Source organism: Brachyistius frenatus, unplaced genomic scaffold (assembly GCF_029030835.1).
Source record: "Brachyistius frenatus isolate BFR_SWC_R1_liver_20210118 unplaced genomic scaffold, ASM2903083v1 Contig_438, whole genome shotgun sequence".
In the NCBI taxonomy this organism is placed as follows: domain Eukaryota; kingdom Metazoa; phylum Chordata; class Actinopteri; family Embiotocidae; genus Brachyistius; species Brachyistius frenatus.
The window spans coordinates 84,944-111,427 of NW_027211037.1; the positions used below are offsets into that span (position 1 = coordinate 84,944).

Genomic DNA, 26,484 nt, shown 5'->3' on the forward strand with positions numbered 1-26,484 from the left:
TTTTTTTTTTTTTTTAAGCTGAGCTGTCTAGAACAGGTGAACGTGGTATCTAATTGCACATGCCAATATCAAAAATACACTGCGTATTTAAAGTCACAAAGACAGGCCTCCCAGAGATGATAAGTTGTGTGTTTTGTATTGCAATAACATACCAAGCACCTGGCAAAGACATCAATGTTAAGGTTAACATTAATTTATGCAGTATCGACCCACAGCAGGGTTTTGTAGTTACTGTGTCTGTGTGTAGGAGTGTGTAGAGTTGTGTAGGGGTGGTGTTCGGAGTGTGTTGTTCAGTGTTGTTTCCCTACAAATACCAGGTGCATGCACGTGTGTCTTTTGTCAATGCCTCTTTACTGATGACACCCCTCAGAAAACTTTTATTTTCCCTTCCTCCGTGAGAAACTACATTGATAGTAGAGAGAGAGGAATTTAACGCCGGCGCCCTTCTTCTCAAACTTCAATGATGTTGATTGATGGCACAGACGGATGAAACTGCAAAAGAAAAGAGAAATAAAAATCACCACTGCTGTTTTTCTTGTACACAAAAGAAATGCATTGATCATAGAGGACAATTTTACTGTTACATTCCTCAATACTGCTTTCAGTTTAAGACATTGATTGGAGCATTGAACTCTGGAAAATGTGCATTCGATTGGTTTTCATATAATAGGTACGAAAAAGTAAAACGAAGTATGAATAGTTCCATTCCACACCAAGTTTTTTGTTCTGGCATTGTTTGATGGTATTCTCCAAGCCAGTACTTGCATAACATATGTCTGTAACTTACCATCATGACAGACAGACATTTTTTTTCCCACAATTATAAACTTTTTCCTCTGTAATATCTTCTGTTACATATATTTTTCTTAAACAGCGTGGTAGAATTGCGGTATTTGGGCATGAAATAAGGAGAACCTAAAATGTTTGTTAATTATGTTAATAGTTGTCAAAAAAAGATGTATAAATAATAATAATAATAATAATGAATAAGAAATCTCAGAAATATATGAACATTTATTTCTTAGTTACATACGTTTTTTTTTAAGCATTCAGAATCAATAGTTCAACCCTCTGCTTTTAATTTTCTGTTGATTATAACAGAAATGTTCTGTCTCAATGCAGATCAGGGAGTGATGTCATTTCTATCTACAACTAATACCTAAAGGGCTTTTTGCTGAACCAACTATTGACTGATACCAGGGAGAAAAGTTGATATAAGGATGCTGACAGACATCCAGCCACATCCAACTACCTAATCAGGACTGGGAAGAGAGATAAGCCAATACCGAGAAGTCCTATGATTACCCCCCAGCTCATTTAAACAACAGAACTCCATACGTTGGGATGTTAAATCTGAGCTAGAGGTCAACACTCCCAGTGCAAATGACCTTGGTAATTAATCAGTCGTGGCCTCATCAATGACCCTTGACTGAATCTATCTCTCCACTAGTGTCTGCTGCTTTTTGAGACATTGTTCAACCATGACCTCGATGCTGTATTTTTTAAAACCAAGGACTTTTTCTGTGGGTGAATTTTCGACTGTGTTTTTGCAAATGTATTAAACAAGAATTATTTTCTAAAAAAAAAAAAAACAACATAAAAATGAATTAACATACAATGTAATAAGGTCAGGTTTAACAAATAAGCATTGTGATCGAGATGTGTTGATGTTTTCTTATAGCAACAGTCGTGTGAAAGGATGAATTCAGGCATAGTGTACATAGTATACTATAATATACAATAGAATACTGCTATCATGATAATGCTATTATGGCAAGTTACAAATACCTTTTGTCATAACAGTACAGAGGATAAAACTATACAGAGAGGCTGTACTTGTGTGTATACATAGCCGACATGGTCTCATCCCAGGGTGTCAAATACTGCCGTGTTGTCACAGTCCGATGGCCTTACACATACGGACATGGTGCCTTATGTTTAGATACCAAAATCCACACGGTTAGGTTTAGGAAAAAAACCTAGAAAAAGATTGGGTTCAAATCAAGCAGCAACCAACGCTGACCCATTGGTTTCTAAAACCTTGAGTTTAAATTTTGGCTGTTGCCATCTTGCTATTTTGGAGCCAGAAGTGACCATATTTGAATGAGCTTGGGAGGTGGGAGCGGTGAATCTACCTTAATCTGATTGGGAACCCGAGGAACACTATGCCCTGCCCACCTATAGTGGAAATCTGACTGCACCACGGGCCTGTCAGTCAAACAGTCATGGCCCCAAACATGTGCTTTTTGAGGCCTAAAATCAAATTAATGATTGAATTATTTTCCAACAGACCACCATGAAAACTAACAAGAAAGAGGGACTGTTATGTCTGCTATAATACCATTATGACTTGTGGAAAAAAATTGACTGATTTTGTATTTCATGCGAGAGTTGAATGGGAGTCGATGGAGCCAGAACCCTTTTGGAGGCAACTCCTAGCAGCCCTCAGTGGTATTGCAGTTAAAGGCATTGGCCTCACTTTTCAGACCTGGAGGCTACGTCCACTTTTGTATAGTCTATATAGTCTATATAGTCAACGGCTTTAACAAACACGCTACAAAATCACGACTGTTTGCTGTCCTGGCTCCTAAATGGTGGAATGAGCTCCCTAATGACATCAGGACAGCGGAAACTCTGTACATCTTCCGCCGCAAACTAAAAACACACCTCTTCCGACTTTACCTTGAACAATAGAACTTTAGTAGCGCTTAAAATGACACTTACTGATTGAACTTTGTAGTTTGGCTTTCCAGAAGAAATAGTATTTTCTTGATTCCTGTTGTTCAGGGTTTTGTACCCTCATGGTTGAAATGCACTTATTGTAAGTCGCTTTGGATAAAAGCGTCAGCTAAATGAAATGTAATGTAATGTAATGTAACAAAACAACAGTATTTAACGTCCTTGGACTGACAACAGGCTGATACAGCTGCTTGACAGAACCTTTTGAGGTGTACGGTCAGGAGGACAGGAGCCAATCAGAGATTCATGAATGAGACTGTTGTGCATGTTTCAAAACTTAAAAAGAAAATTCATTCAGACATTTTTTTTTTTCTGAACAGACTGGGCCTGCATTCAGAGATGTCATATTCACCTTGCTCCTCAGCAATCCTCCACTGTGGTGCTCTGGCGTGCTCCTCTCTGACGACGGCTTGGCCTTCTCCTTATTGTTGCTGGAGTCGTTGTCCTTGATGATGTCATACTGCCGGCAGAACAGGGCAATAACAGCTGCCAGGAGGTGAGAGATGGCCACATTTGCAACACGCACACACACACACACACGCACACACGCACACACACACACACACACACACACACACACACACACACACACACACACACACACACACACACACACAAAAGAGGATCGGAATTCATTCATGAGGCAGCAACTGTCACTCAGACATGCCATCGCTCCCTCTAATGTAGCACGTTAAAATGCCATGTGGATAATGGAATTTCGCTCCCATGAGAGCGTGGTGGCTGAGCCTTCATCTGAAAGCTTGGAAGACAGTAATTCTCTATGGAGTTTGCTTTGTTGCATTTTGCAATCTGCCAGATTTAGCTCTGCCTCCAGTTTGGATAAGTACTGCGTATTCACAATTAACTTCCTTGCATCACTGAGGTTATGAATTTCTATGAGAATGTTATCATTAAATATTCAGAAACCGATATATACAGTTCTAGTAATGAGATCTACGCAGCTGCGAGAAGTACTCAGAGGGATAGCAGAATTCATTTCATTAACAAATTATTATTCATGCATCATGTAACTGTGCGCCAGGATTGCATCTACATGTCATTGTCTCTGCAGGAGAGGCGTTGATAACAGGCAGTTCCGCATTTACACTCCTTTGTGTCATAGTTAAGTTAAAGTAGCATTTGTGTAATCGAGAGGTGATTTGTTTGCTTTAAAATGTTTTAGATTTCAGTTAATTGTTATGTTTATGATTCAAACAAGTCTTAAAGACACTATCCTCAGACTATTATAGCCAAATTTACACAGCTCTCGTCATTACATGCATTTTTATCTCTAAATGCCACAATGCAGACATGTAATAGCAGATGAGATTGCATCATATTAGCAATTTCCTAATTATATTATATACAATTATTTTCCCAGACATAGTCCATGCAACAGCAAGCAACACAGATACATGATAAAAAAAAGTAAAGAATATTTTATAATGATCTTAAAGAAACAAATATAATGCATAAGGATGAGCTAAATCTGACTTCAAACCTGACTGACTGCAAATGTGCAATCCATTATGAATACGCCACATGAGGACTTTTCTATTCTTTCACTCCCACTCTTCACAGCCTCCGCTTTACTTTGGTTTCTCTCATTAGTATTATTTAACATCTCACTCTGGTCCTCGGGGGCGGGAAGCCCTGCTCCTGGCAGCCTGTCAGATATGCCACTTCTCATTGTGCCTCAACATTTCATTAATCAGCACACTTCCTGAAAGGGGTAGGAACTTGGATGGAGAGCTTGGATGAAGAGAATGCTCAGAAAAGCGTGATGTTCCTTTCACATTGCTGTTGTTGAAAAATTAAAATTTAAAAAAAGCCTAAAAGGGTCAGGTTGTTGAGAAATGTCAGATTTATTTTTTTAACCTTTTTAACTTCCGCCATCAGACAGTTCTTCTGGATGTCTTTCTGCTGATTAGTGTGTTATTGATTGGTGTGCCAATGTATTGATGTAACAACAAGATAATCTACAGTGTGAAACCTCTGTCAGGTCGCCACCATCATCCTTCATCATTTAGGCTGACAATAAATGTTAACACGTTGCCGTTCCAGTGGGGAAGTCTAATTATATTTTAGCTTATTTTGCAGGTTTTTCATTTCATTCTGACAGCAGCCGCTCAATAGCATCAGATCCTTTGCATTGTATCAGACAGGACTAAATCTCCCACCTGCCTATTAATAACTCTTAAAAGATTGAAGCCACATGGAGATAAATGCTATTGTGACAGCCTGAAGGACTTGACGCTTATAGCTACAGCGATAGCAGTGTCAACGTGTTCTTTTATTGTACTTTTTGGTACTTGAAGCCCCTAAAAACTTTAGATCCCATAAAGATGAATGAAAAATATCTGTAGCTATTATGTGTTATGAATTGTCTCACTTATTATGCTCTATAAGGACTGAGTGGCTGGTTGTTGTTTTTTTTTTTTTACCAGATTTGACACATGCCTTGGAGCATAAGCTTTTTAAAATGTGTTAAATGATTGGTGCTTCTCAAATGCCCCATACACTTTCAAGTAGTAAGAATGACAGAAATTGAAATATAGAAATCTCTCATAAGAGACACATTTCTAATAGTTTGTTCCCGTATATTTTATAAAAGAAATTGGTGGAAAAAAATAAGTTTTCAAGGTTTATAAGAGGTTTTCCTCTTCTTTGTTTTTTATTTCTAACTGCATTGACTCAAATATTATATATCACACACATTTACAGAACAAACCTACCTGCCCACATGACCAAGACCACCACAATTATGATCATCTCTCCTGTTTGTAGATGCCGTGACTTGTCCAGGCCCTGTACAGTGGGGTCATCTAGGAGAGAAGACAGATAGGACAGTTACAGTAAATACAGAACTCCTGAACACTAAACACTAAATACAAATTACTAAATATTTTGTCCTCAGACTTTCATTTCTATGGAATGAGACACAGTGGACATTAAAATGCAATCCATGCCATACACTTCTATAAAGTGGAAAATAACACCCTGACATGGAAAAATTATAACCTTTAGGATTTCTTAAAAATGTAAATTAAACCCACATTATATCTGCATGAGTTAGTTTGTTTGTCTCTCACGATGGTTATGGCATTTAACAGATGCAGTTGGAAAATGTGGTGGGCATTACCCACAGTATCAATCTTGCAGCATTAATCCTCCTTTAAGTGGATTGACTACGGGCCAATTTCCACTCCAAACCATCTCTTATCTTACATGGATGGATCTCTTCCAGAGTGCCACTTTTCCCAATTGCCTCTTTTTAGTGAATCAAGTTGTCAAGAAACTGGCCTGGGATGCCAAACTGTCAGCTTTCCTCACATGATAGCAGTTATGGAGTGGGGTCAATTTTATTGGCAATTTTTTACCAGGTACCAGGTAGTAGTGTATGGGCATCGATGCCATAAAAATGACCATAAATCTCAGAAATGTGATTTATGCTAATTCATCTGTATAACTTTTAATATAGAGTCTGCGATGTGTATAGACTATATAAAAAAAAGGGATGTAGCCTCTGTGATATCACCCAAAGGTTTCCTGAGGAGCGGTTTTGAAAATAAGTTTTGTGTAACTTTGGTAGTGCCTGATTCCGCCTAACTCCTGGCTAATCCAAAAATTGACAAAGAGGTGGTGCATGGGTGGATTTTTTTTAGGCGTGCTGAATAAAAATTGCTCATGGAGAGTCTTTGTCTGTATGGCTCTGACTGACAGTCGGTGGCTTAAGCCTGCTACCAGTTAGCCAACTGTGGTGGTACTCACCTGTCACTCAAAGCAGTCTCATCCTAAATTGTGCATAACTCTAAGCTTCAATACAATTCAAATAGGTGAGTTATATAAAAATGCGCAGTTGTCATGTATGGAGATATAAAATGTAGAGCCCAAAATGTTTTTTGTAGCTGGCTGGAATGTTTATTTAAGGTTTACGACTCACTTTTAAACTGCAGATTTGCCTAATTTTTCATCTGTAGAAGTTGCTGCTTGGTGTAAACACAATTTGGAAGCTGGAAAAAAGTTGAGTGGATTTTTATATGCATTAAAGGATGCTTTTTTTTTTTTTTTTTGTAATTCTGATTATGGGTCACAATAAGATGGCCCTTTGAGAGCAGAGAGTCAGGAAAAACAAACTGCCTGATACAGGGTCTAAATTTTACATAATCAAATAATCAAAAGCTGGTCTCCAAGTCTGACACCTGGATTTACCAGCACAGAGAAGTTCCAGAGCAAATTACAAACAAATGGATATCTTCCAAAAAATAAATTTAATATGAAATTCCCTCTTTTTTGTTTATTCATGTTAAGCTTAAGAGGGATGTCTCTTCGTAGTAGCATGTCTGATTTTTGCTGGGACAAAACAATGGCAATAAACCATGACAGTTGACTGATTAACTTTCGACTGAACTTTAGTATGCATTTTGTACAGAATGAGGACTATAGATTTTGTCCTCCAGCCTACACCGTAGTCACTGCAGCAAGTGTGAAGAGAAAAATTTCTCCTCACAATTCCCTTCAGAACTTCACTTAAGATTCACCTTTTAGACATTGCACAGCGAGTTCTACAAGGACACCAGACTGCACATTACATTTAAATGCCAGGTCAGAACTCAGGTCAGCAGCAAGTATGACTGGTACTCCTGCAAGTTGTTCTCTAGTTTATTACTCCCTCATGTCTTCTGCCTCAACCCAACTCACTTAGTAATAACTATTCACCAATAGTTCTTCAGCATACCGTTTATTTCATTTTGGTCTGTAAGTCAAGAACTACTTTAACTTTCTCTCCCTGAGGAAAAGATATGCCGAGCGAGATTTCAGAAAACATTGCATAGTCTTTGTATAAAGAGGGTACAGGTAGAAGTGTTGGGATGACGACAGCACATGAAAGGATGTTTCAGTAAAAGATTCAGTCTGTGGGACTTTTGTATTCAGTAAGACCTGTCTACTGAACTTCTTGTTTGTAGTTTTCTAGTTGACCTAATGACCCCTCTTAACTTGGATAAGTCAATGGTACTTGAGTGTGTATGTGGTGAGCTAAAACCACATTTGCCTAATATGTGCCTAGTACGTTAACAGCAGAAGTGCTGTAAGATGTGAGTTGGAAAAATGTCATTGTTTCATTGTCCTTCATTTGTCATTGTGTATTATTCTTGCCTTGGCTTATATTCTTCAATACTCAGAAGTGTTGCTATAAATGTTCCTGTTGCTTCATCTTGCTCTCCGATTGTTTGAACTACATTTAGAAACAAACGCTTGACCTCAACGTCATTGCATTCACTTGTCAGTGATTGGTCTGCTCTTCAAAGTGCCTGAGCAAACCTTCATGCAAACAGGGTTTCCAGACTATACAGCGAAGACGGAAGCTGTGAGGAATAGTTGAGCGGAGCCCGGCTACCAACACCCTGTCACCAGTTCATGCCTTGTCCCTTCTCCCTCTGAGATGCCAGATGTCTGGCCAAAAAAATGTAGCCCTGCAAAAGTTGCGCATGTCTTTAAACCTTCACATTTCTGCCGTTACTGTAGGTGGTCATAATGTTTTGTTTTAGTGCATACCGTGCGTATATGTGGACAGAGGTATTGTGTGGTGCTGCCGGTATGCACTGGCATGACATTCTGATTTTGATCACTACTGTTTGTCATATTAAAGTTACAGTATGCGTTGCTACAAACTCAACACTTTCTGTCCTTTCACATTAAGAGCCCTGTAGCGTTTCAGTAGACAGAAAACCTTCATTTTTTTTTTAACAAGGTTTTTGTTGTGAGACATTTGCAGGAACGTGTTGTGGCAGAAATCGGACAATGACACTTTAGATGAGTAATCCAGAAAAACAATGAATACAGCAGGATCATTGTTGACCTTCAAAAAGTAAAAAGATTAAAATATGTCGGCTATATTAATAACTATTGAATGTAAACTTGCCACCACAGTTGTTACACAGCCGCAGAAAGGGGCCACAACTTAACAGTTCCTGTACGTGTGCGTGTTCGTGCGTGCAGATATCACACGTGTTTTTCAATATCTCAACAAATAGCACTACTGTGTATGGATACTTGACGCTAAAGGTTTCACACCACAGAGCAAGAGATCAGAATTTCCAGATGACCTGAATTACATGCTGCTGCTTAATACATATTTCATGTTGGCACCACAATCAAATATGCTGTGTGATTCTCTGCGAGAGCAGAAAGACTTGAATTAAGGTGCCTCCACAACACCAAAGACTGCTGAGATAATTCATCGACATTCCTTCTGCTCACCCTAAATCCCATGACATTGATTGTGGCTGTGAACTGTGTCAGGAAACCGTGTAACAACACACCAGTGATTCAATTCTGCTGTCACAACAATGCATCAACTGATTTCTTCTTTTATTATGTTGTCTCCACACTGAGCAATTTTTTTTTTGTTAGGCTTCATTACTCACTGTAAAACATTTTAAACGTGTTCCACTTGATAAGTTTCATTCATTATTTGAATGCATAATCAATTATCAAAATAGATGCAAACAGAATTTTTGTTCATTTACTAAATCGAGTCATTTTAGTTCTGGTATTACAATTTGCCCATTATCTGCAAATCAGTATACTATTAACTTATATATTATATTAGATAAAGATAGCGACATGAAGAGTGTTTTTCATTCAAGCTTTAAAGACAGTGTGTGGCATACCTTTTTTTCAGTGCTGTTAATGGGAGAGGCTAGGTGGAGCTCGTGATTCAGTGGAGACAGCTTAACATCTCTTTGAAGTATCATGCAGTAATTGTGTCTTAGGGGAGCCTCCTTCCTAATGTTTGACGGCTCAAAGCATCCAACCTTTGAAAATATTCTTTTTTGCACTCCTGCGTGAAGTGGATTGACAGCTTAGTGGCAGCAGGATTCAGCGGTTTCATGTCTTTAGCTGGGGAATGACTGATATAACATTTTAGGAGATTTTTTGTACCAACTCTGGCAACACTGCACATGCCAACAAACGAAACGTGTTCGTTTACCCTCCTTAATCAGACATCTTGAATTTGTCTCTGAATGCCTCATATTTCCCTTCATTAAACTGGAATTGGAACCCAGTAAAACTAAGTTCTCCTTAAGTGCTTCAAGTTGTTTTTACTTTGCAAATGCACATAACATACATTTTTCTAATTGCTTGAATACCAATAAGCTGTGACAACATGTTTTTAAAAAAAATCTTTATATATCATCTAGTTATACTTGTCCAAATTCACTAAAAGGCGAAACCCCTTTAAGCCAGAACCACAGTGCAGCTTACCTCTCTCCTGAACAGCAGGCAATATACATAAATGTATACTCCTATTAAAAGCTTTCTGTGGAAATAATGAAATTGAAATAGACTTTTCAAAGAAATATTGATCCTGGAAAAAAAAAACACAACACAGTAGCCTATTTATATTTAAATCCTCTAGCAACACATGGCGTAGATCTTGCCAGGAAATTCTTTATGTGAAGTAGATGTATTCAGAATCTGGCCGGACCAGGTAAACATTAGAGGACATATGCTCTAATATGTAATCACTTTATCAAATAGAATTGCTTTGAATAAAAAATAAAAGCCTTATTGATTCATGGGTATCATAGCTCTGGCTCTTGGGTATGTCTGGTATATTCCGCAAATCAATTTTGTTTCAATAGGAGGCACTTGGCTGTGACAAAGGATCTCTGAAATGGCTGTGATGCCGCAGCCAACTAGATTAAAAAGGCTTTTTATGGAACAAAGGTTGGCAGCAGAATCCCCAACACAAAACTGTCACATTAGATGAATGTACATCAAGGCATATGAAAAATACATGCATTGTTATTTTAGGTGCAGACATTGCAAACATCCTCTCTGAGCTCGCTAAGAGACAGAACTTTAATTTTCAAAGACACAACGGAAATTAATGTTCAGGTTCTGTGGGAATTGATGTTGTGGCTAAAAGAAAGAGTACTGTATGCAGGAGAAAAGCCTGGTTTCTTATTTGTATGACTTTGGACCGCGGAAGGGTTGAGTTACTTATCTTTTAAATTTTATAATTAGATTGATCTTTTAATAAATGTTGAAATATTAAGAAATGTTTTATATCATAGGGTTATATCATATTACGGGTTGTCTGGCCTAATTGTAGGCCATCAGACAACCTAGTTCTGTTCTTATAATGTTGGTGAATGTTTGGTGAAAATGGGTCACTTTGCAGCCCTGCAGTGCATGCAGTAAATTTAGGACTGAGTGACACAACAGGTTGTTAACTCTTACTGATGGATGTCTATTAATGACCATCACTGAAGTGAAAGAGGAGAGATTACAATGAGGTGATTACAATATGGGAAAGTCAAATCGAGTTGGTTGTATTATATGCAGAGTGTGTTTGTTTTGACCAGAAAACCAGTGCATTAACAGTGTAGCTCTATATGTAATAAATTAAGGTTTGCTATGTTTTTCTGGCTTTAAAACAATTCCATATCATTAAGCACCACCTCAGGTAGACCGAAGCTTTAAAAAAAAAAAGTGACACTTGATTGTTGAATGGTAATGATAATGGTTGAATGTTCAATGGTAATAATTGTCAGCCTTCACTCCCCTGAACAAACAGACTAGACCAATCTGTCCAGATTCAAGGACAGTTTACTGATTGTTTAGCCACCAGGCATTGGTTGGTTTGTATTTTACCTCTGTCAATGAGGATATGTTTTTTTGTTTGATAGGGGAGGACCAGAACCAGTACACATACATCCAGGCATATATATTGTTTGCAGTTTCAGATTTGCATATCATAAAAGAGTGGACGATTGATCCGTGCTCTCTAAATGCCCTTCTAGTTTTTTTTTATATATATATGTATATTGAATGAACATTCCTAAATTCAGTCAGTAACAGCTCCACAACTGTGAGACCAAAAGGAACAACCTTAGGCTCTTTGGATCAGAGAGACTTCAGAGAATTTTAAATACAATAAATTCCCATCATCAGACCAGAGTGTGATCTAAAATAAATTATATTTTTAGTGCTGCCTGATCAAAGCATATGCTATACATCCAGCTCTGCCACTGCTCTTACCTTTTGTTGGTTTCAAGATTTGACAGGATTGAATACACATGCAAAACACAGGATGCCACCAGTGTTTCTGAAGTACTATTTGATATGTGTTGTTGCAGTTTAGTAGTAGTCACTCTGTCACATGTGCACACAGTTCAGTTGGAAGTAAATTTGACAACAATATCAAAGTTAAAATATACTCTGAAACAGGACCAAACAAGTGAAGAGAAGTACAGTAATAAAGTTCACAAGAGTCACACTGAGAAACTGGATGTGATTGAACTTTAAAACTGGGGCACGAGGAGTCAGCAGTGTTGGCATTAGATTTATGAAAAGCTGACACTGATTGCTTCAACACACCAAAACAAACTCCTTCAAATGAAGCTCGTTCACTGAATGGGCTGTTTTTCTGACCCAGCTGGGTCAGAAAAACAAAGGGGGGAGATTAATGTTGCATAGTAAATCTTTTCCAGGAGTCGGCACCAGCCTTAAGTCTTTTCATGCTCAGCTCTTTATTCAAATATTCATGATTTTTTTGCTTTTTGAAGTCTATTTCTTTTAACCAAAAAAATAACCTAACTTGAACCAGGAGTACCCAAAAATAAGTTCCATGATATTGAATGAAGTAAATTAAAAGGACAGAAGTGTAATGCCTGTATTAGCTGAAAGAACAGTGCAAAAGCTCAACTTCCTTTTTTTTTTTACTTGGCAAATCTTGCCAGCTTAACTAATGGTACCCAACCTGAGTCAGCTGAAGAGAAACATTTATTAATCCCCTCACATCAGCACTTCCTGTATTCACGACCTCAACCTAACCATGAAATCACAGACCAAAAATAGTTTCAAGTGTCAGGCCTGTTTCTAGACCATTCCATTATTTTAAGAGTTGCATTTGGCTCATCCCATAATCATGGCGGAACTAATGCAGAGAAAATTTAGCGGAGGACCTTCCTGTGAAATGTAGAACCTTCCTTTACTGTATAAAAGACTGCAAATAGCTTTTTTCCTCATCTGTGCTGTAAGAAATTGAGAAATACTGAACTGTGTTGGTCCTGGCCTTCATATTTCCTCCAGCCCATGAGCTGAGCGCATACACTGAATGTGAAGTGTTTTGGAGCCTGTACAGAGTCACCCAGAGTGATATAGTTGCATAAATTCAGAGGAACTTGCCTTCAGTCATGCTTGAAGAGTCTGTCAATAATGTATTGGTGTCTAGGAGAAAATAAAACTGCAGGAAGCACATAGGACTCCCCCCAGAGAGAGGGGGGTGGGGGTTGGGGTGGCTCCTGGGTGCTTGCACTTGTCCGTACTAGCTTTTACTGTATCTCATTTTCAAAGCTGGGGTGCTTAAAACCATTCAACAGCCAGATGGGGCTTTAGCGCAACAGCGGGAAAAGTGTCTGCAATGGGATGCTTCTGTCTGTACCTCCGGAAAAAGGCCTGTGGCAGAGCATTATGTTTTGTAACAGAGTGAGTCAAAGCGCCAGGGAAAATAGTGGTGCAGTGATTTGCTTTGACCTCGCCAGTTACGGTGCATTTTGACAAACTTTACAGCAGTTTGTTGAGGAAATACTCTGAAGAAACACAATATATACATCACTGACCACTCCGGGTCAAATGTGTATTTTTTTCATTGCAGTGAACAGGCCCGTGTACCTAATGTGAAACATCAAACAGACAAAAAACAGCATACATTTCAGAGTATGTAAGTATTTGGTTCCCTTCCTTCTGCTTTAAAGACAGCATGCACCTGACCTGGCACGGATGAGTTTGTGTAAAACCCGATTTCCCATATTCTCCTAACATGATCTGACGATGTTCCAAAGAGCTTCTTGTGATGTTGGATGGTTGGCTTGCTCAGTCTTCAAGTGCCTCCATAAATGTTCTTCATGTGACTGTGGAGGAAAGTCCCTGACAGTCAGCACACCTTGGTCTTCTTTGGTCTTCAAGAAGTTCTTGCAAAGCTTTGAGGTGTGTTTTGGGCTCCTTATGTGACTTAAGCGAATGATAACTTGTCATTTCGACTTCATGAAAAAACACATTGACTTTGTATTTTATGTGAGAAGTTGAATAGTAGTCTATGGAACCAGAGCCTTTTTGGAGTCAACCCCTAGTGGACCTAGGTGGTATTGCAGTTTATGACACTTCTGTATTGGCCTCATTTTTCAGAACCAAAAACTACACATTTATATGCAGTCATCGGTCCCACTCCAGAATAGCAAAACACCTCCAGACTTCAGTATTCCCACCACCATATTTCACTGTGTTTGTATCGTTCTTTCCTCTTACTTTCCTTAAACACACCCCTCCTTTACTGCCACAAATCTCCTACTTAATTCATCAGTAAATAGGATTTTCTTTCCAGTTACCCAATGTGAAATGCTGGCATGTCTTCCTCCTCCCCTAGTGTTTGGCCTTGTTTCCTCTCCTGACAAATGGTGTAGACACGCTGTTCGCCCTCTGAGACCACTGCTATACAGCCGGATTTTGGCACGACTTCTGCTGATTAGTGTCTTGCTGTCTTTATTTAACGTCTGCATCTGTGATTAAACTGTGCTCCTCTCTCTCAGTAAGCAAAGCTTGATGTATAGAGGAGGCTTTGTCAGAAGCATTGTAGGATGTCAACATGGATTTTAGCAAACTTCAGTCAGACCTTTTTTTTATATTTCTTCTTTTAAAGTGGGCAAGTCACCCTCCATTCTTTCATTCAAAGAGTGATGCATATGGTGCAACCAGACACAGTTGTACATAAGTCTTGGAGCTTGTATCTGTTTGATTCTTGTGTCTGTATTGAAGTTTTCCTTTCTTTCTTCTTTTACTACCATTTGAACTATCCTTCTGTTCCATCCGGGATTACTTTTGTGGCCACGTCCAGAGAAGTTGGCTTCCATCCATGGACCTTAAACTTCCTTATAATATTTGTTACTCTGGTCACAGTCACATCAAGCTGCTTGAGGATGTTCTTGTTGCCTTTACATTCACCCTGCTTGTCAATACTTCTGTCCTTATCTCCTGAGGCAACTCTCTTCTCTTCTTTTTCTTGTTCATGCTCTGTGTGATAGACACAATGGTACCAAGCAGCTAACCCAATTACTTTTACTGATTTAAATAGGCTGGGTGACGTGTTATAAGACTGAAGACTCTTCTGATACTAATTGAAGACAATGGTCCAGTTGAAATATCACTACAATCTACTTATTTATCGCTGTGTCCAAGGGGAATCAATAATTTTGTTCAGGCGATTTAAGATCTTTGTAGGAGAAGGACGGATTCAGCTCTTTTCACAATTGTTTGTTTTATTGTATGGCAAGTCAAAGGTACCACAAAAGAGAGTTTAATTTACCACTTTTCAAGATGAACAGAGCATTGTTTCAATGATATGTAAGGGTATGAGCACTTATGACCGTATTTGCATGCAGCTTTACTGACAAATCCTTATGAGGCCGCGTTATTTAGCATGCCAAGAAACCCATTTTATCTAATGATTGCTGTTACTGATCTCTCAGTGCACCATACCTTGATTGGAGCTGTTGGAAGGGAAGCGGTCCGTCTTTTTGAGGGTGCGAAAGTGGACTTTCTTGCTGGCTTGGCTCTCCCCGTAGAGGCCAATGGACTGGACTTGGATGATGTAGTCCGTCTCCTCCTCCAGGTCCCAAAGAACACATGAACGGCTGGTGGTGTTGACCTCCCGAATGAATCGCTGCATGTGTCCGTCCTGCCGCTAGATATCAGACAAAGGATGGAGAGACACAAAGTGGGTGGAGAGACACAAAGTGGATTGAACTATTGACTAGATAGAGTGATCAGTTCAGTGGGTAATGAGATGATCAAGGTGAGCACACTGAAATACCAGCCCTACAAAAATCGCTGCTTAAGTAAGACATTCTTATCGTTTGCTTCACTCCATAAATTTTGTCTTTACGGGCCAGTGTTGCAGTCAATAATACATCACTCTCCAAACTCATAAAACAAGCTAAAACAATCAGGTAGCTGCATACCAGTGTGAGAGAGAGGTGACCAACCAGAAAATATTCAAGGTTCTGGAGAACAACATGCTGAGTACTTTATTATATTAACAGTTGGCACTTTATTTTCACCATATGGAGTCTTGATTAGGAATTGAAGTCGAGTTTCTGATTAATTTTGACTGCAAGCACTTGGAGAGACAGGCTTTAAAAAAAAAAAAAAAAAAAAAGCCAGACTTTGTCTTTGACCTTTGACAATGTTATTGGAACAACCAAGGCCCAAAACTGTGAGAATTATTTCTCGCTTTGCATGCAGAGTCCATCCACACGTGGAGTGGCTTTGGACCAGATATCTTCTTCTGTGTTTTTAATGGCCCTGCTTCAGTGAGAGATCTGATTAAAAAAAAAAAAAAAAGCATGTTACTCAGTAAACAATGACTAATGTGATGATTAAACCGCAATGTACACTGAAGGCAATTACCAGAGGTGTTCAAATGCAGCTGCATAACATGATGAAGAACCCTTTAGGAGAGAGGGAGTTGCATTCATCCTCTCAGTCACGCTGAATGAAAAGCAAGGCTAAATGGCTGCGCAATGTTGTGAGTTGCATAATGCATAAAACAATTACAGCAGCATATTACATTTCATCATTCAGTGTTAGCATTCATTGTTTTGTTTTTTTTCTATTTTAAGCCTTTGAAATCTCTTCAGCCTAAAAAAAATGCTGTTTGGCAGCTTCACATACTTTTGTGCATTCATGCTAGAGCTTTGTTTTCTCCTCATAAACCAGCCATGCTGAGTTTTATTGTGACTTCAGCCTTAAAGGCGAGCTTCAATCAGCCTTTCTACATGTTAAGCAAAGCTTTAAGAGATTTTTTTTCAACCATACCCATATTTAATAAATTGTTATGGGCCACTGGCTGTCAAAAACTGTGACATGATAGAAATCAGAATGCAGGTGCACTTCCTTATTCTACTGCCTCGTTGGCATGCCAAAACCTTTTCTACAGGACCTGATGAGGCCTCAGTTCCAAAACCACAAATGGTTATAGGCAAAATAAACTACTGATACAATTTTCTGTATTTGTCAGTTTTCAGATGACCTTTCCAAGGCCATCCTGATTTACATCAGAGGTTGCGGTATTACCTGTTGTGAGATGGAGAAGCCAATTATTATATCCCCCTCTGGAACCTCCCAGGATACAGTCGCAGAGTCGGCTCGCAGGTGCATGACAGACACATTGACGGGAGCTGGTGGTCGGTCTGCAGGAAAGTAAACAGCAATAGAGAGGTCTATTAATCCACACGCTTTTCAAGATATTAGATTAGATCCGTGCTATTTGTGTCCACACAGCACCTGCAAGGTCTCAGGCATGGTGTCGGTGCTCTGAACTCACCACAGGTGTCTGTTTGATTTACAAGTGAAACAAACAAGTCCTACTCTTAAAGTTCATAGGGTCAAGTTTGCAGATGTTACAGTCAGTAGAAAGAAGAAATACAGCAGCACAGGGGTATAGTTTGTTCTGGGCCCTATACAGAGGCAGTTTCTGTGGGCCCTCTTCCCCTCCTGATCCATGTTACTCACACATCTTTTGAATTTTCTTTACAAATAATGAATTGTTCAGATATAAACATGTAAAAATAACCAGTGAAACCCACTTGAACCCGTTTAAAATCTCACATTTTATTTGATATTTCACTTTCTATTCCAGGCTTTTAAATGGCCCTCCCCTCAGCATGGCCCTGGGTTGTCAGTGCCCCCCTTTACTTAAAGTCAGTGTTGGTGTCCCCAGAGACACATGGTGCATGCTGCATAAGGTTAATAAGCATACAGCTATTTCCACAGGCAGACTCCGTGCAGCATTTTTTATTTTTTTGAAGGGAGGCACTGATAACAGCAAATTATTGTCTCCCCATACCAAACAATTACTGTACATTTAAAAAATATATATTTTTTGTTAACTAGCCACAGTAGTTTTAAAAACCTACATGCTTGCATTTAATTATGAACCTACAGATGTTAATATTATAGATATACATTCATTTTTCACTCCACCGTCCAAACAGCCGTATGTGTCAACCTGACAGATCAGCCTTCAATGACTATTTCATGTTCACCTCCCTCACACAGGGTTACATTTCTTCGCCCTGTCGCTTTCCAGCCATCTATCATGGTTTGGTTGGCAGTAGATACGCTGATTGCAAAGTGGTAACAAAAGGTTGGGAAGCAAAAGGCAGGAGAAATGGAGGGTGGCAGCTCTAATAGAGGGGCCTATATACAGTCTCCAAGCAATCGCTCAGATGGATAGGTGAGATGCGATTGGCTGGACTGTCGGGGGACCTGAAAACCTTCCTCGGAGCTTTTGTCATTACCGTATAGGTCTAATGTTCTTTGTGTGTTATCACAGAAGATAACTTGTGCTGTGGAGATAGAGAGTAGAAAACATAGCATGCAGAATAAACACATGCAGACAAGCCGTGCCTGATGAGTTGTAAGCTGTCCTTCAAGTACAAGTAAGATTTTTACTCACAGCTTTCTGTAGCAGTTCACTACAAAGTGAGTATTAATTGATAATTGTACAGTGAATTTGCATTTCAAACACTGTTATAAGCTCATATGTTATGGATTTAATAATCCATAACACAGTTTTCTTGAGATGACAGCTAAAGGCATGTTCTGTACAAAGACAATATTAAATCCTAAAAGTGCACTCCAGGAAGAAAGATGAAAGATATAATGATGAAATTAGGAGCTATTTCAAATGATTTGCGGTTTCCCTGTTCAGTCCCTCTCACATTCCTTTTCCTCTTATTTACATACCTCTCCTCTGTTATCTCTCTCTCTCTCTCTCTCTCTCTCTCTCTCTCTCTCTCGCTCTGACTCTACCTTTCTCCTCTCTCACTTCTGTCTATTTTATCTCAGAGACAGTCAATGATGGCCTCTGTGTTCGGTGCAAAAGATGACATTGAGGCAAATCTCGAGACCGGCAGGTCAGACAAGGCTATCGGTCTCCCTGTCTCGGCCCCTCGCGGCACCGCGAGGCACAAGGGGGTCAGGGTCAATCACGGCTGTGATGCTCAGTTCCTCTGGCTCATGACATGCTTACAGATTGGTCTGCGGAGAGACGAACAGGAGGCCAGACTAATTCTTAGCCTTTTGATGGAAAGTGTGAGAGGAAATTAATGTTCCAACTGGGGAGAAGAGTGGGCTTGGCTGTTGGTAGCACTGTATCAGGAGGTTAGGAGGTTATATTTGTCTCATTTTGTCCCGTTTAATGAGAAACTACTTTACGGAAGCAGGTGCTATAATTTGTTAAGATAGATGTGCGGCAGGTTAAGAAGGAGGGCAAGTCACATATGAGTCATATCGTACATATATTTAATAATGGTTCTACTGTCCTTGTGCCTCTATAGTAACCAAACGACTACTAGTTTTCTGTTGTGAATTATGTGATCATAATTATGATCCTATCAGTTTTTTATTCAGTTAATAAATATCCCAACCTGCTGGAACAAGCTGACAAAAATGTTGCCTCTTTCTACAAGCAGAACAGAAGCTTCAATTCTTGTAGTCATTTGTTTTATGAGGATGCATTTGTCTTAGTTAACAAGAAAACAGCCTCAAGCCTTGATTGCCATCACCACGCATCCTACATGCACTGAGGCTTCTTCAGAATCAGATGCAACATTTATCCAACACGGTACACGTTCATTTCTCTTGAAGCTCGTTGTCCTTTAGGTAATGGGGGTTACAGACGGCCCCGCATGGGCAAAGAAAGCAACCAGTACCCATGATGCATTGGCTGCGGATCATTTACTGGTGATGGAGCAAGTGACAGCTGAGTTGAATAAGGCCATGAATCATCACTAATGTATAAGTGCCGACTTCCTATGCAATGCTTTTTCCGTTACAGGCGGTTGAGTGGAACAAGTATGTTTTTAACTTCACGTGTCTGAGGAAGGTGACTTTAAAAAATAAAGAATCAGATGAGATGACTCCATCTAAAAACTGAGATTGCTGCATTCATCCATCATCTATACCCGCTTTATCCTGTACAGGGTCAGGGGTGGAGCCTATCCCAGCTCACTTTGGGCAAAGGCAGGGTACACCCTGGACAGGTTGCCGGTCTGTCACAGGGCCAACACTTATAGATAGACAGAAACAAAGACCATTCACGCTCTCATTCTCACCTAAAGGACATTTGTAGAACCACCAATTAACCTGAGGTGCATGTTTTTGGATGGTGGGAGGAAGCCGGAGTACCTGGAGAGAACCCACGCCTGCACAGGGAGAACATGCAAACTCTGCACAGAAAGGCCCAGGCCTGGATTTGAACCCAGAACATTTTTGCTGTGAGGCGACAATGCTAACCACTGCACCACTATGCCGCTTCCAGCATTCATTCATAAAATATTTTAGAAGCGAAAGAATAAGTGGCCTTTATGTTTTTGAAATTGAATCACTCCCAGCCCACTGGCAAACAGCAGATGACAGCTGCAGCTGTGATTTTCAAATACAAATATTTCCAATTGACTTGAAAGTCCAACAGCCAAATTCTCTTCCCCCTCCAGCTTGTTTGATGTTCCCCTCACCAGTCATAATTGTCAGCACAGATACTTTACTATTTGCTATCTGCCACATGTACTGAGTGAGCCTCACTCCACAGAAGTTACATAAGACCTGAAATTAATCAGCAATAGGTCACAGCGGCTGAGGTGTGTGTCAGCGCAAACAAATGGTGGGCCCCTCTTGGGATGTGGGAGCCCTGCCAGGATGATTCATAGCGTATAGCCAACGCCTTGCACATTAGCTACTCTCAATCTAACCAGAGTGCATACAGAAATAGTGAACGTGCCAGTGGATCTCTGATTGGCTGAGAAGTCACGTGCAAAGGAGCCAAGGTTGAATTCCTCTGAACCAGATAAGGCTGTGTCATCTTCTATTTTGACCTCTATATTTGCTTGTGAAGCAGTTGCCTCTTTGTTTATTGGCTGCTTATAATCTCCCACTGTAAGACAAGAGTGATAGAGATAATACAAGTTTTGATTTATTACGATAAGACAACCTGTGCCGCTTTTTATCATAGACTATCCTGGATGAGCGTAACGCGATGATTAAACAGAAATTTAAAAGTGAGACTTGAGTAGAACATTTTAGATTACATCACCTGTCAATTTGACCTGGAACACAATTTGACAGGTGAGATGCCATTACTGTTTTTCTAAGAGCTATTTTGGTGTTCAGTTTGCTATTTGCACCTGTTGAGTTGCTGAATAACTGCTTTCACTAGCAAATTTAAAAAAAAGTCAATACATCTGTATCTACAGTATGGGCTGCAGTTTAGGTAACAAATATTTGTCACTATTTGTCAGAATACTGTACTTGGACACCGGACTTTGTGATTCTTTAAACAGTGGGATGGAGAGACCTTTTCTTATTGGTCCCAGTATGTATGTGGAATAATTTGTATTCTCTGCTTACATGTAAAGACACATTTATGTTCTCTGCGATTGCTAAATTTCATACCTAGTTGTCTATCTTATGCAACTGCTGCAGTGTTTTCTATGCTTTTTGGATGCTTTTGCTCTTGGATGGTTGTTGAAACATCATACTGTATGTAACAGTGTCTCTATACAGGTCCAGATGTATACTTAGTTCATTATAGTCCTTTGTCAAACACCTACAATACTAACTTGATATTTTAAAGGCTGATGTGTTCATTTGCAGTTGGAAATCTGATAAAGACACATTTGCTCTGATACTACGTAAATGTCTCGAGAGAAGCTGCGACTTCTTTAAAAACAGAATCCATTCTGACATGAATGAGGGCCCAGCTCATGATTCAGTGGGCATAAACAGTCCGGGTGATGGATCAGTTCAATAACAACACAATAAAACTCTCTAAGGTGCATAATTCATATCGCTTCAAACACATTTTAAAAGGCAAAACGGCAGTTTACCAAGTGTCCCTGTATTTTTAATCATATCTCAATTATCTCTAAGCTTGTGGCAGTTTGAACGGCTACTTGTAATGTAATCATTTTACAATACTCATAATGTCAAAGTCCCTCGTGAAATGCCATATTCACTGGCATCTTATAAATAAAGGCAATAACTCATGATGGGTCTTGAATTTGAATGTGTTACCCAGTCAGTTTTTAAACAGCCTCATCTGGATTTCAGACTCAGTCTTGGGAATTCTTACTGTTCTCTTTTGCACAGCAGGAGGTTGTCGCACAGCTGCTTGCAGACCCCAGCGTTACAAATCGCCTGGTCATGGGGCTCTTAAGCAATGCTGGTTTTATCTGGGCAACAACAGCGTCTACCCCCGTATTACCTAAGAATATCCTTTTCCTGTTTCGTCTCTGAATCCATTTCATTCTGAGACACCCGCCTGTCTTTCACATATAATGCCCTGTTGCGACTTCATGTGATCTTTGCTTCAATCTCGTGTCCAGTGTCCGCTGGTATCCATCTAGTGCAGCAACAGTAGTATGAAGCAGGTATGTAGATGGATATACAGTAGATGCCAGCCAGGCATTGCGAATTCCTATGATTCCTCAGACATTTCAGAGCCTCTCTACAGGATGGGACACTTCCCCTTTCGGTACACTGCGTCTTAGCTCTCACATATCCAGAGGCTGTGGAACAGCAGTGAGACCAGATTGGACTATGTGCCAGTCTAAAGTTAATGTACAATGTACTCACTGGCCAAACCCTGAGACAAGCTAACAATTTCAAGAGCAAACTCTTTATAAGCAGAGTCTGTAGCATTCATTTTATCACCTATAGTGGACGTTCACAGACATCTAAACAAGATAGAAATAAGTATGATTCAAATGAGTGATATAAAAGCAAAAATCCATTTTTTTAGTCTAGTGTGTTTGTATGCGTGTATGGGTGTTTCAAAATGTATCCCATGTGACAGCAGATGAAAATTTGTCAACATGAGCAGATATTGGCCATCATTCTAATGGATTCAGCTCTAATACAGAACATCTATTTGTCAAGAACATGTCACCAGGTTTATGAACAGCAGATTGCCAATTTGAAGAATATTATGAGTCTAGCCATCCAATAAATCCAATAAACTTAAAGTCTCATTTTTTTGTGTCTGAAGCTCTGCTCAGGCCTCACATGGGATCCATTTTTTGGCGTGCTTGTTTTCATAATGCTTGTGATTGTAAATGTGGGCATTGGCATTGAAGTATTTCTTGTCAGCCTGACCACAGAAATTACAAAAATCAAATGTGTTGTGTGGGCTTGTACTGTTTGATTCAGGAAGGTTGCATTACAAATTTGGTTTAGTCTGGAAAGTACTGGAATTTTTCTCAATGACATTCAAATACCGGAAGCTTCTTGTCCGATTATCTGGATTAAATGCCATGTAAGATTATTCTGTAATCATGAGTCATGTGGAAATGCTTAATTAGTGAAAAGCTCAGAAAAAAAAGGCCTCATTTACCATCATTACATAAATTTAGGAACAATTCCAAATCATTTAAGCAAATTCTACCTACTTAAAAACGCTCCATTTCCTTTTTCATTGTATGGCTGACATTTATAGGACAATCTCATTGTAAACCAATGAGCTTTACAGTTAATTAAGACCTCCCTCTGAATGACATGTCCCCATGAATCCCATAGTTGCGTAGCATGCACCGGCCTGACAGTAATTCATTCAACATTTATTTTAATTTACTTTGAAGCGCATTGCAACAGCCAAATATATATGTATGAGTGTCATGTTTGTCATTGTAATTGTAGCTTTTCCTGCTCTTGACAACCCCATACTGAACTCCACTGAGATCAAAGATGCCTCCTGCATCTCACACGTCAGCACGAAACATTAAGAAAAGCTCTGAATATTTGTCTGTGCCCGACAACACACGCGCACACACACACACACACACACACACACACACACACACACACACACACACACACACACACACACACACACACACACACACACACACACACACACACACACACAGAGAGAGAGAGAGAGAGAGAGAGAGAAACAGTCAATCTGATTCTCCCAAGGCGTTATCACATGTTGGACTCAGTTCCCTTGAGAGGTGAAGAAGGAAGTGATAGAGGTAGACAGATAACGAGACAGAGATACTGTAGATGCATGCACACAGAGGCACAGTAAGTCTGAAGCCAAAAGCTTCCAGTGGGAAGAACGCAATAATAACTACATTACAAAAATGACTTGCTGGCTCTGCAACTAATGTTTCTGTAGCACATTAATTTAAAGAAGTGGGTGGCTTTTTGTATTTTAGCTCCAAATTAAAGTTTTTTTTAAAGGCACATTAGTTTGATGTACAAAAGTTAAATTGTTTGTCTTTGATCAAATAAGCCTGAGGAAAAGTACCTTGCCAGTGAGATGACATGGTATTTTTGCTAAACCAGCAGTAAACCTGCTAACATTATGTTTTATTTGATACATAAGAACACAATGCCAGGTTTATTTTTCATTAACAGTTTCCAATGCAAAACACAAATGTTTATTTTTTAATTTTTTAAAAGAGCCACTATGTCTTTCTTTACGATTAGAAGAAAGTAATGTATTAATAATGATAATATAAGGCCCATCTTCTGGGCCTATATAAACATACCTGCATTATTTCCTGTATCTGGTTAAACAGGCAATACTGGATAAAGCCTCAGCATAAAAATGTTGTAGGTCGTGTATGAGTAAATTTATGATCAGGTGCATAAAAAGCCTAAAACGGTTTCTAACACTTTGACTAATGGCACATTTTACAAGGCTATAAAACGCACAGTAATTTATCGGACTCCTGTGCTGGAGAGGCTCTTACTTACTTGCTCCCACCAAGAATATGTCGCTGCCAAAAAGCAACAGGACCACAGAGTTGACCAAAACAAGCAGACGAGCCATGCCTTGGTGGATGTGGTTGTTCTTCTTGTTTTAGATTTATTAAAAAAAAAGAAAAAAAAAAGCGAATTTCCTATTGTTGAAGCGTAACTAAATTACAGCAGTTCATTTTTTTTTTTTTATCACGTGCTGGAATTCCTCTCATGTATGAATGAATGAATGAACGGTCACTGGCTGAATCGGGCTCGAGTTGGTCAATAAATAGATAACCAGTGAAAGTCAAACGATGTCTTCAGGAGCATTTTGCCGAGGAAAGGGGATGTTCTTCATTCACGGTTTAATTCCACAAGTCCTCCATCCATGTTCTTGTGCAAATTGAGGCAATCTGACGTCCGACTAAATGTGGCGGCAGCAACTGTCCGTCATCCTCGGGGATCATCGATCATCTGGTGAGCCGCAGGTACGAACAGGTCGAGGGAAAGACTGCGCTCACTGCAGGGTCGTCTGTGCCCTCGCAGACTGAGCGGACGCCGAGGGGCGATTCAGCACCACGGACAGCGCCTGTAAGTTTCCAGACTGCCCTCGCGCTCCGCGGCTCAGAGCGGAATGTGTTTACTCACGCACGCGGGGTTTGGTCATCCTGCGGTCCTTTTCCGGTAGCCCCTCCGCCACCCCCCAAACTAGCCAATAAGAGGTCCCCAACACTTAGTGTTTCGGTTCAAGTGCACTCGCGAAGCTCGCATTGATTAATCATCCACGTGTCATCGGATGAAGAGCAGCAGCATACGTCTACCTGGTCTTCACTCACACTGAAGCACGCTTCTCCAGCTGCTTTAATGGTTGTTGGTTTTTTTTTTATACCAGCAGCTAATATTTACCGCAATAGGTTAAGGAGTGTTGATATGAGAGGAAGCAATAGGGAGTGAGTTCACAATGGCACACAAAAAAAAAAAAATCCAATTTGTCATGCTCTACTTCATTCACCAAACCGGTGATGATGAATAATTAGCATGGAGCAACTCATGTTTTCTTTACACAACCCCAGTAGCAGCAGGTCGATATGCCTCTCACCCATCATACACTGCGCAACGCCCTAAAACACACCATATAATCAGGAAGATGAATCATGTTGATAAGCTGAGTGCATTGCCTCATGGGACAAGCGTTTCAAGCCAGATTGCTGTCTATGTGGGGAATCTGCCAGCAGCATGCAGGCAACTGCAACCTTTATTCTGACACAAGGAAGAAGTCATCAAATGTTTGAGGGGGGGGGGGGGGGACTACACTTCAAATTATGAATCAGAAGATGACTGGCTATATAGTTTTATTACTAGAATACAAGAAGCAAAACAACCCTGAAGTGTGTTGCTCCTTTTCAAAACTTCTTCAAGTCTCTTTCAACTGCATGAATCACTCAAAACCCTTTAGTGGTCCAGCAGATATTGCTTTCCTCCCTCTAAGGTGTTGCCATGGCTTCTGTGTGCTCACCAATTCACTGAGATGGAGCAGACAGAGGCTTTTGTGGGTGGATGGGCGGGGGGGGGGGGGGTATCATATTTAAACCTGATATAAGGTATCGGAGTTACCATGACAGCTGTCTATTTGTAGCTGACATTTCTGTGGCATTTATCTAAGAGCTTTTTCAAGGTACTGAAATGTGGCTTTATTGTGGGTTAGCAGTTACTGTTTTGACTGTAATCTTTTGAGTTTCACTAGACTGAAAGTCATTGTGAATATGGAGGTTTAATTGTGAAAATCAGGTCCCCATAAGAAGACTAACTGTTGTTTTTCCTTTGCAACTTGGGCATCAACCTTGACCTCTTCCTAGGTATTTATTGAGCTTAACTGTAAAACAAAAGTCAACTGAGTTCTTTTCAGTGTAAATGTTATTTTACAGTTGACAA

At 39.8% G+C, this 26,484-nt stretch overlaps 1 protein-coding gene across 1 annotated transcript; it reads right to left on the reverse strand.

Moving 5' to 3' along the window:
• Nucleotides 1-25,065, reverse strand: fndc4a (fibronectin type III domain containing 4a). Its single transcript, XM_069725696.1, has 6 exons — nucleotides 24,568-25,065; nucleotides 16,882-16,997; nucleotides 15,286-15,490; nucleotides 5,475-5,564; nucleotides 3,092-3,225; nucleotides 1-492 (listed from the first exon to the last, which is right to left on the reverse strand). Exons 1-6 carry the CDS (start codon nucleotides 24,641-24,643, stop codon nucleotides 451-453), a joined length of 663 nt encoding a protein of 220 aa, XP_069581797.1. The 5' UTR covers nucleotides 24,644-25,065; the 3' UTR covers nucleotides 1-450.
• Nucleotides 25,066-26,484: the final 1,419 nt, after the last annotated feature.